This window comes from Mercenaria mercenaria, chromosome 3 (assembly GCF_021730395.1).
Source record: "Mercenaria mercenaria strain notata chromosome 3, MADL_Memer_1, whole genome shotgun sequence".
Classification (NCBI taxonomy): Eukaryota; Metazoa; Mollusca; class Bivalvia; order Venerida; family Veneridae; genus Mercenaria; species Mercenaria mercenaria.
This window is the reverse complement of record NC_069363.1, coordinates 63070578-63082929: the sequence shown is the minus strand read 5'-3', so window position 1 is coordinate 63082929 and position 12352 is coordinate 63070578. Positions and strand designations below refer to the sequence as shown.

Genomic DNA, 12352 nt, shown 5'->3' with positions numbered 1-12352 from the left:
ACCATAACAAACAAGCGATACAAAAACATCCAAGCATGTGACCTACTAGCCTGGCTCCCTGGCTGCATGGTTATTTTTTTAATATAAATACTGCAAGCAAAATAAGAAAATCTTAAGCCTCTAAAATAGCACATTTTATCTGATGGCTGAACCATACAAATTTGTGAGACACTGTAAGCCAACTTTCACCAGTCCCTATGTTCGGAGCCAGGGGCAATAAAAAATGTCAAGGTAGAAACAACCTGCTGGAGTTACTTCCCTCTTAATGAATAAACATATATATGTAAATAAGAACAAACATAGGGACGGGAGCCAGTCTAGTGACCTACCTATTGCTGAGGTACTTGTTATAATTATACAGTTGTATGTCGATAAATTCATCTTTTTCAATCGGTCTGGCCACTGGCCACTGAAATGTCTCGTCAAACCAAATGCACTCATCTGTGGTTTCTATGATCTTTGTGTAGTGGGAAACTCCTGAAAATACATTGAGCAAAATATTGTATTAACTTGTTTCCTGTCTCAAAATGGTAGAAAAATGGTAGAATGAGTTTCATAGTGTATCTAGAGATGTAGTTTTCCCTTACAAGTAAAATTCTGCAAGAGTGTTTTCAAAACAACTTAAAATATCATATACAATAGTGTAGAGATGGTACCTACCCAAATAAATCAAAGGGGGACAACTCTGAATTGATCAATAAACTGAAGCCAACATTAAACATTGATCAAAAGTGAAAGAAAAATCAGATAGGTCCTTTTTCAAACAATTTATCAGGCAGACAAAATATGACCTACATTTGTATAAATCCCTTTGTATTCAATATACAATATGCACGCTCTTTTCTCATGACTTACACTGACAGTTATTTTGTAAGTTGTAGTGAGGCCCTGATAGAAAGTTTAGTAATGCACGAAGATTATATAGAATAATGCATACATTCCTTTGAAGAAAATTAACGACATTAAGAAACGTTATTAAGTTTTGATCTTTTAGCCAAAGTTGTTTATTTATTGTTCTCAATGGTGATACATTGGTTTACACAACATTTTTAAATCAGAATGTAAAATGTATATATCCAACAATGAGAAATAACAAAAAAAGTTAAATCGGTAACACAAAAATTCATTGTCGTCAAATATAATTACAATGTTTTAAGGTAGTGGTTGTAATTACTACATGTTAAGGTAGCTGACAGGTAATGACTCTATGTAATGTATTTTAAGCAATTCTCAATTTAAACATTCTCTGGAGGGAACTAGCACGATCATTTGCTTTCCTTGAAAAACGAATAAATGCTGAAAAAGCATATGGAGATTACTCTATTTGATGATTTTCGTTACAGGTCAACTACCCTAAACAAACTAAAAGGTGTTTTATTTATTGTTGAAAACAAAGTAATCGGATAATTTCAGATATCAACATTAATTTAAAACTTATACTGTTTACACAACTTGAAAAAAGGTTTTTGCTGGGGCCTCTCATTTACAAATATATCAACAATTATCACCTGAATTGAGTGCATTCATGAGTGGAAAATATTGATGGTAAAATGGTGTAGCGGTATGTTTACAATATAAAATCTTTAATAACTTCTTTAAGGTACATTTTTGGTATGGTTTTGGTAAGCTTATAATAAAGAGCATGTCATTCTCTTTCACTCAGAATTTTTTCAAGCGTTTTAGACTCTTGGCTAGTCTTGGAATTTGACTTTATTAAAAGACAAAAGGAAGTTCAGTATAGGCTCTTTCAAAAGGTTGAAAGTAGAGTAAACTTACCTTATACTCTATTGAATTTATTTAGCTGTGGGAGCTTTTGATATAGACTATAATTGGGGTAGTCCTAAAACCTTTGAAAAACGGTCAATACAAGAGTTGTCCATTTTGCTTCAGATATTTTGAGAAAGTCATTTTTTAGATATCAAGTATTTCTATTTTTGACATGGAGAAGAGGAAAACCATAAATATATTTAGAAAATTGGTGCACTTAACTATCATTTCACTCTGAAAAAAACCTATAAAGATGAATTTGAATTTTTTAGGTACCATCTCTAAATAGTGTCAGTTACTGGAAAATTTTGATGTCAGTGTTTATATGTTTAAGCTATTTGTTTATTCATGTTTATTCATTATCGTATTTTGTTAATTTTCACATCAATTATCTTTCCTATCATCAAGCAGCAGCACAATTATCTTTTAAATAAATGGTGTAAAAATATATAAGTTGGTGTTACATTCTGAGTAACTTTCAAGTATATTGAAATTATTTCAAGGCCTCACATTTATTCATTTTTATATATATTTCATCTAAAAAATGCTGCATCAAGAAGATTCCCAAGTCAGGAATCGAAACCAGACCACCACAGCAATAAAAAAACTTTCCCCAATTCTTGACAAATAAAATGGATAAATACATATTTAACAAATGTTATATAATTTCGAAGATTTATAATTAAAGCAGTTTACATTGAATAACCCATAAAAAAACGCTTTTCTATTTTGAATGTAAAAACAAAATAATTCTCTTGTGTTTCTGTCAGTAATTAAGCTTCAATTTAGCTTTCTTAAGAAATATTGTATTAATTTCCCGATACCAAAAATTTTCTTCTTTTTTATTTGTTGTCTTACAATCTGGAAATCAGTGTCTTTAATATTCTCAGAATGTAGTGGTCTTGCAGTATGTTCTAGCAATTACTTACGGATGTCTTCTTTTGGAACTATTAATATTTTAACACAGCTGCACCTAAAACATTCACACCTTTCCAGTTATTGCATTACTCCTTGCCAGTATTTTTGTCAGCATAATCATTTTCAGCTACAGATTTGCATATCATTTGCATGTTATTTGCATATTATTTGCATTTTATCACGCCCTTATGAAAAACCTTCCCTATTGTCAGTGTGTGGTCAGTTTATGTCCAGTGTGTTTCCAGTCAATAATACTCTAAAATCCAGTTACTTGCCAGCCTATTTCCAGAGCTGACAATAAACTGAACCAGTGTGTTGCCACTGAATAACCATCATGTGTCCATGTGCTTGTCAGCTGATTTCCAGACCTGAAAACCAGCTGTAAAATTTAACTTCCAGTCTGCTGTCAGTTTATATACAGTTTGTTGTCAGTGATGTTTATAATGACGTTTTAACAAAATTTCATTGATTTTTCATATAAAACTATTTGAAGGAGCTAAATTATATAGAGGTATCTGGAAATAAACACTGACAACAATCTGGCAACAAACTGGTATGCAATGTCAATCTGGCAACACACTGGATACACAACTGACAACAAGCGGCTTTTTGGACTTTCCAGTCTGTTGTCCTTGTATTGTCAGTGCACAGCCAGTCAACGGGAAATATTTTTCTGACAACACACTGGCATATTGCCAGTGTGTTGTCATTGTATTGTCAGTGTATAGTCAGTCACAACATGCCAGGCTCTCTTACATGGACAAGAGAACACTTTAGCAAACTATCATTATTTAAAGTTTTAACTAAATTCCTTTATTAAGTACAAACTTATGAGCACTTATACATTAGTGTTTTTTTGTTTGGGTTTTAACGCCGTTTTTTCAACAGTATTTCAGTCATGTAACAGCGGGTATACATTAGTGTGGCAGATGGACTAGTTTTTTTTGTTTGTTTTGGGTTTAATGCTGTTTTTCAACAGTATTTCAGTCATGTAACAGGGGGCAGTTAACCTAACCAGTGTTCCTGAATTCTGTACCAGTATAAACCTGTTCTCTGTAAGTAACTTGCCAACTTCCCCACATGAATCAGAGGTGGATGACTAATGATTTCAGACACAATGTCATTTATCAAATAGTCGGAGAACATAAGCCCGTCCTAAGATCGAACTCGCGACCCCATGATCCGTAGATCGACGCCCCTACCTACTGAGCTAAAGATGGACTAGTATCCCAAAATATGGCCCTTTCTACTCAGTGTTACTAATTTTTTTATTTCCCTCTAGGAAAATTGTCTTTATTACCATTGTATTGTCATAGCATTGTCAGTGTAAAGGGAAGTTTGTTTCCAGTTTAGTGTCAGTATATATTTTTTTCTATTTATCCTTATTAATGTTTAATATGAATTTTAATGTGACTTAAAACCTTCATTTGCTTGTGACTCAATTTTAATACCAATTAAGATTTGCAATATAATATAATTTTTGAAACCAAAGGAAATTTGACAAAGATTATGGTAAATCTGCAAGTTTAATTTTACAGGGTAGCGAAAATACATGACTTTTAAAATTTCTGTATCTGTTTAGCAAAAATACTTGTTGCGGACAGAATCTGTGTTACAATGAAAACAAGTAGCTGGAAAAAGATGAAAAAGTACCTTTACAATGTGCCCATCAGTGCTGGAAAACTATTGAAAACTGAAAATAGTTTTGGAGGGAAAAATGCAACACTCGGCCATTTGATAAGGTGTCTTGTAATATTGTTTTGCTGTGAAAATTGCTAAGATGGGTATATTGCCAGTGTGTTGCCATTGTGTAGCCAGTGCATTGTCAGAATCTGCTCTGAGTAAATTTATATCCGATGTACTGTCAGACAGACAGAAAATCCATACAATATTGTCACTTATGTAATTTTTATCTCGATTATTCAAAGAATAGAAGTTATTGGACATGCCCTATGTTTTTGTTTTTTTTTTACAAAATTATAGATTGAAACTAATTACACACTTGTTCAATGTCATGACCTGACATGTACTAAGCAGGTCCCATAACTATACTTTTTTCCAAAATTAAGCCCCTTTTTCCACATAGCATTTTTTTGCTTAAGTTTTTGTATGCAAGCTGGTATCTCAGTTTCTCATTCAATTTCGATTATAGAAATTATGTTTTTTATTTCCAGTTTCTTGCCCTTTTCCTGCCAGATTTCTTCCAGACACTGGAAACAAGCTGACAATATTGTCAGTGGTTTACATGCTGATTGTTATGAGCCAGTTTATTGTCATATAGTTTGCAGATTATTCCCAGAAACTGGAAATAATATGGAAATAGTGTCCATATTATTTTCAGCTAAAGTTTTTTTCTTGGAAGTTTGTTCCCATATAGGAGTCAGATTATTTCCAGTTACCTTTTTTTTTTGACAGACTGTTGCCAGATCATTGACAGTTACCTTGCAGCTTAATGCCAGCTTGTTTCCATATTTCATTTTCATAAGGGCAGAAAATCCAAAATAATTATGAAGAAGCTGGCACTGTCAATAAAAGGGGTCCTATTATATCAAGAGTTATGTTTACTTTGTGGATTTTTATAATGACATGGGTTATTTCAACATGGATGAAAAAATTATTGATACGTGTTTGGGTGTGTAGATCGTTTCCACATTTGTTGTAGCGCTGACCACTTTTTGTACTCTGTCATTGTCATCACATATTACTTAGCAGGGTGTATTTGTTCATAATAGCTTGTAATAAAATATAGATTGCTATGGGGGAAGTTGCTATTTATGTCATTAATAGAATTTGCCTGTTGATAGAATGATGTAATAATGCAATAAATGTGACAAAAGCTTTCACAAATTCTTCTTTTGCAGAGTCAGATGCTTCCTCAACTTCTCCCACAAGCGGGGCCAGGGATATATTGCTACGAGTTATAACAGATTGTTCCTGTAGCTGTTCTTTCTATATACAGAAACTTGGGACATTTAAGGACATTATGCTAAATGGTTTCTGGAGTCTGTCAATGGTTACAATTCGTACTGATATTGCAATTTTTAGATATTAACCATTATAATGCAAAAAGCACAATCATATTTTTCCAAGTTTAACTGTGAACAAAACTGAACAAGAGCTGTCGGAGGACAGCATTGCTTGACTATTCAACAGCCTTGTCAACTGAATGAATACAAATGTCGAAAAAGGGGCATAATTTTGTAAAAATCCAAAACAGGGTTATGGAACTTGTACAGTGCTTAACAGCTGATGACAGTGGACAAATGAATTAAGGTTCAATCCATTCCCATTAGTGGATACTGAGATACCAGCTTACACACAAAAACTGCTAAGTTGAAAAAGGGGCAAAATTTTGTAAAAAAGCAAAGTAGAGTTATTAAATCTATGCACTGCAAGCCATGAACAAGTGTGTATAGTTTCAATCCATTCCCATTAGTGGATACTGAAATACCAGCTTTGTCATACAAAAACTTAACCAAAAACTGCTAAGTCAAAAAGGGGGCATAATTTTGAAAAAATGCAAAGTAGACTTATGGGACCTGCACAGTACATGTCAGATCATGACAGTGAACAAGTGTGTTAAGTTTCAATCCATTCCAATTCACGGGTGAGTACTGAGATACCAGCTTACATTATAAAACCTTTACTGAAAATTTCTACGCTGAAAAAGGAGCATAATTTTGTAAAAAAAGCTAAAAAGAGTTATGGAACCTGTGTAATGTAAGTCAGTTTATCACAGTGAATAAGTGTGTGAAATTTCAATCCATTCCAACAAGTGGTTACTGAGATACCAGCTTACATACAAAACCTTAACCAAATCGGGATGGCGACACCGACACATGGGCGAGTCCAATAGCTCTACCTATTCTTTGAATAGTCGAGCTAAATATCATAATTTTATAATTTTTATATTTATTCTTAAAGACCCATCACTACCTAGTGTCCTACTTTTTCCACCAACATGAACTTCCTGCGAATCAGGTACAATACAGCTATTCTACAAGATGACAGGTGGACAATTTAGGCCCTCCCTGAATTAATGTGAATCAAACTCACCTGCATCTTATTCAGTCAATCTCTAAATTGCAGCATAGAAATAGAAAAATAATTACCATCATGGAAATACAAATGAATACAGTTATTTTGTGGCATTGTCTTTAACAATTTGCCTTAATCAAACAATTCCATGGTGATGTAAAGACCAAATATAGATTTAATGAAAGAAACCGTAAGAAAACCGTACACACTTTATTTGTTATATAAAGTACAGGAGAAGTAGACCGCTTTCATCTTGTCACTATTGATATACTGTTCCTTGCAAATAATCAGAGATAAAATGTCACTACAGGAAAACAGAAAATGTAGAACAAAAAAAAAGGTTTTATCTATTAATTCCAATCAGAAACAAACTGTGCAGCTCTGAAAGTTGGAAAAGCTTTGTCAATTATTTTACAAATAATCGTACAAAGGTTTATTAAATTATTCATAGACACAGATACTAGAGTGTTCTGAAATTCAAGATGTTTTTCATGAAAGGATTAGTACCCAGTACAAAACGAAAGCAAATTTTATAAAAAAAATTTTTTTTCATGTTTTTGCATTTTCTAAGAATATTTTTATACCTTCAATGGTAAATAACAATACCATGTCCCCATGAAAATTAGAAAAATTTAACCATTGGGTTGCTGTACGCTGGCGTCACTATGGGGTAGTGGGGTAATTTGGGAAGATATTTCAAGGTTTGTGACATTGGACCGCAATGTAAATGATCAGACCTATATACAATGTTCTTGCATCTGTTGGCGCCCCTTATTTGAACCAACATTCATGTTTATGGACTCGGAATTTTACCATAAAATAATGCTCAACATAACACAGCTTGAGCTACTCTCTTTCTTTTTGCTGTAATTAACATCAATGTTCTCAACTGACCCGCTATGTCCGATGGAACATCTCTGGGATAAGCTGAAACACTTAGGACCTATAGTAATAGTTGCGTTCTCCAACTGTGGACGATCCAGGATCTTTGTCAGGCTGACACAGAGGAACAAAATAATAACCCCAAGGGTGTTATAGCATGTCTCGTGAACGCAATTCACTGGCAATGTCAAGCCTTAAATCAATGCTTGTGGGTATCAACACAAAATAATTAATACAGGATTTTTGTTTTTAAACTGCTTGCGACTTATTACTGTGAAAGGTATTAATGAAATATTTAGAAGAGATATTAATCTGTGTTGGAATTAACTCTTTTGCCGTAATTTTAATGAAACTACAGTAGATCCAATAAATATTCGATATGCATTTCTCTTTATACAAAGCATATTTCAAATGTTTAATTTTTCAAGTCAACAAAATCAAACTTTTATTAACAACATGGCATTTATGATAGGTGTAAAACACATCCTGGTTGATTGCTTGTCTCTGTAATTATCTTTTCACTTGTTAAACCTGACATTTAAAAAGTATATTTTGTTTTATGTTTGCCACTATACCTAGATCTGCAGTGTTTGATATACCTTCAACAGAAGAGTGGCAAGGACTTATGCAAAACTATTGCCATAAAAAAAAATGAAGATTTCAAACATCTTAAAATATTCAGAGAGAAAAATAGGGTTTAATTCTTCTTCCAAAACAGTAAACTTCATACAAGACCTACAAACATACTGTCAAAAAAAGGCAATTGAAAATGGATTGCTTTTCTTCTTCATTTCAAATAACAAGAGGGCTATGATGGCCCTATAACGCTCACCAGAGTTTATTTGGCCTACTGACCTAGTTTTTGACCCAACATGACCCAGATTCGAATTTAACCTAAAGATCATCAAGACAAACATTCTGACCAAGTTTCATATAGATTAAGTCACAACTGTTGCCTTTACAGTGTTCACAAACTTTTCCTTTGATTTGACCATAAGACCTACTTTTTGACCCCAAATGACCCAGATTAAAACTGGACCTAGAGACCATCAAGACAAACATTCTGACCAAGTTTTACAAGAGCTCGTCGAACACAAAATGCCCCCCTTGATGCATTCATTAATTAAACAAGGAACAGAAATTATTTGCTCACTGTAAACAAAAGTTCTACTGTTATGGTTCAATGTGACATTGACCTTTAACCTATTGACCTCAAAATCAACAGGGGTCATCTGCTGGTCATGATCAACCTCCCTACTTAGTTTCATGATCTTAGGCCCAAGTGTTCTCAAGGTATCTACGGAAAGGGATTAACTGTTCTGGGTCAATGTGACCTTGACTTTTAGCCTAATGACCTCAAAATCTATAGGGGTCATCTGCTGGTCGTGACCAACCTCCCTATCAAATTTCATGATCCGAGGCCCAATCGTTCTCAAGTTATTGTCTGGAAATGGTTTAAATGTTCCGGGTCACTGTAACCTTGACCTTTGACCTACTGACCTCAAAATTAATAGGGGTCATCTGCTGGTCATGCTGAACCTCTCTATGATCTTCCATGACCCTTGACCCAAGTGTTCTCAAGTTATCGTCCAGAAACCATGAACTTTGACCTAATGACCTCAAAATCAATTGGGGTCACCTGCTGGTCATGATCAATCTCCCTATCAATTTTCCTGAAACTAGGCCCACGCGTTCTTGAGTTATCGCCCGGAAACTGTTTCACTGTTCCTGGTCACTGTAACCTTGACCTTTGACCTACTGATATCAAAATCAATAGGGGTCATCTGCTGGTGATGATCAACCTTCCTATCAATTTTCATGATCCTAGGCCCAAGCAATCTTGAGTTATCATCTGGAAACCATTTAACTGTTCCGGGTCACTGTGACCTTGATCTTCGACATACTGACCTCAAAATCAATAGGGGTCATCTGCTGGTCATGACCAACCTCCCTTTTAACTTTCATGATCCTAGGCCCAAGTGTTCTTGAGTCATCATCCGGAAACCATTTAACTGTTCAGGGTCACTGTGACCTTGACCTTTGACATACAGATCTCAAAATCAATAAGGGTCATCTGCTGGTGATGACCAACCTTCCTATCAACTTTCATGATCCTAGGCCCAAGCGTTCTTGAGTTATCATCCAGAAACGGATTGGTCTTCATACTGACCGACCGACCAACATCTGCAAAACAATATACCCCTCCTTCTCTGTGGCCTCTGGAGTGTTCACATGCTTTTCCTTTGATCTGGCCTACTGACCTACTTTTTGATCCCATATGACCCAGATTCAAACTTGACCTAGAGATCATCTGACCAAATTTCATGAAGATTGAGTCATAACTGTGGCCTCTTGAGTGTTCACAACTTTTTCCTTTGATCTGGCCTACTGACCTAGTTTTTGACCCCATATGACCCAGTTTCGAATTTGACCTACAAATCATCAAGATAAACATTCTGGCCAAGTTTAATACAGATTTGGTCACAACTGTGGCCTCTAAAGTGTTAACAAGCTTTTCCTTTGATTTGACCGGGTGACCTAGTTTTTGACCCCACATGACCCATATTCGACCATGTCCTATAGATTATCAAGACAACATTCTTATCAATTCTCATGAGTTTCAAACTTAAATTGTGGTCTCTGGGGTGTTGACAAGGTTTTCCTTTGATCTGGCATAGTGACCTAGTTTTTGACCCCACATAACCCAGTGTCAAACTTGACCTAGAAATCATCAAGACAAACATTCTGACCAAGTTTCATAAAGATTGAGTCAAAATTGTGGCCTCTAAAGTGTTCACAAGCTTTTCCTTTGATTTGACCAGGTGACTTAGTTTTTGACCCCACATTACCCAGATTCAAACTCGACCTAGAAATCATCAAGTCAATCATTCTAACCAAGTTTAATAAATTTTTGGTCACAACTGTGGCCTCTAGAGTGTTTACAAGCTTTTCCTTTGATCTGGCCTACTGACTTAGTTTTTGACCCCACATAACCCAGATTCAAACTTGACCTAGAAATCATCAAGACACCCATTCTGACAAAGTTTCATAAATATTGGGTCACAACTGTGGCCTCTAGAATATTCACAAGCTTTTCCTTTGATCTGGCCTGCTGACCTAGTTTCTGACTCCACATGACAAAGTTTCAAACTTGACCTAGAAATCATCAAGCCAATCATTCTGACAAAGTTTCATAAATATTGGGTCACAACTGTGGCCTCTAGAGTGTTCACAAGCTTTTCCTTTGATCTGGCCTGCTGACCTAGTTTTTGACCGCACATGACAAAGTTTCGAACTTGACCTAGAGATCATCAAGACTAACATCCTGACCAAGTTTCATAAAGAATGGGTCACAAATGTGGCCTCTAGAGTATTCACAAGGCAAATGTTGACGGACGACGCACGATGGGCGCCGGACAATGACTGGTCACAATAGCTAACCTTGAGCACTTTGTGCTCTGGTGAGCTAAAAAGTGTAACAATAATTATGCTGAAAACTAGAATGAAACGTAATATGTAAGGGAAAACAATCTGTAAAGAAAAGGTCAATAATCATCAAGGGTATGAATATTATCCCCCAAATTGGCCAGAATCAATACAATCAAGCATTATAACAGGAAAATTGGTGATTGTCATTGGAAGTTCCATTAACAACACTCTCTGGAGATATATAGGTATATAATAGCTGGCAGCTGATTATGTACACGGTCATATCTGCTGTTTATTTCATGAAGAAAAGTGTTAACCCTTACCCTGCTGAATTTCTATAATAATCTTGTCCATCTTTCAATTTGGATAGTACCATTAACTGTTAAAAAGGGGTGCTTACCAAAAAAGATTCTGACTGAATGGTGAACAGTGCAGATCTTGATCAGACTGCATGGATGTGCAGGCTGATCATGATCTACACTGGTCGTAAAGGCAGAATCAGTTGTGTCCAGCATGATAAGGGTTAAGGATAGAATAGAGGGGTTCATTTTCTTCAATAAATCATCATTGGTGTTCTACAGAACACATTAAATATTTAGGCAACGGTCTATATAAGTGGTAAAAAGTCATTTCTGATAGTTTTTCACAAATCTATCAGTCCTGCAAAACAGTGAATACATCTATCAGTCCTGCAAAACGGTGAATACAGATATAACATACTGGAAATTTTCAGAAATTAACTAGGTAATAAACCATTTATTCGTTCCTAGAACAGTAAAAGTCTACTGTCTCTTGGCACTGGGGAAAATATTCACAAAAAGGCCTACTTGTCCCTGCTACCTTGGAACAAATGTTTTGTTACCCAAACACTTTGAAACAATTATGTACTGGAGATTCCCTTGTTAATTCATTAAGCCACTATAAATGTTCTACTTCTTCCTATGCTAGGAGAATTCATGCATAATTAACTTTTAATTACACTCCTTTTTTTCTCTGTATTAAGTTACAGTGGAACTTGAAACATCACTATTTTGTCATACTGACGTCTGAATCTTATATTGGGTGAGTGACGTCATTTCAAATTGTTGTTGCTTTTATTATTTTTCATTTTCACCAGTATTGTCAATTCCATTCCAGCTATATTAATTTTATTCACACTAATGAACAAATTCACAACAACTGTGTAATAATAATAACACGTATTTGTAATTTTACAGTTCCAAGATCACTGTGACCTTGACCTTTGACCTACTGACCTCAAAAACAATAACAGTCATGTATATCACAGTCAATCATCCTCTGAAGTTTTAAGGTAGAT

General features: G+C 35.0%; 1 protein-coding gene across 2 annotated transcripts in view; it reads right to left on the bottom strand.

Moving 5' to 3' along the window:
• The window catches only part of LOC128555669 (otoferlin-like), a 107614-nt gene that overhangs the window by 24561 nt on the left and 70701 nt on the right, over positions 1-12352 (bottom strand). For both annotated transcript variants that reach the window (XM_053538731.1, XM_053538730.1), the window contains exon 2: positions 330-477. In XM_053538731.1, the coding sequence (XP_053394706.1) occupies positions 330-477 (148 nt within the window). The remainder of the gene's footprint in view (positions 1-329; positions 478-12352) is intronic.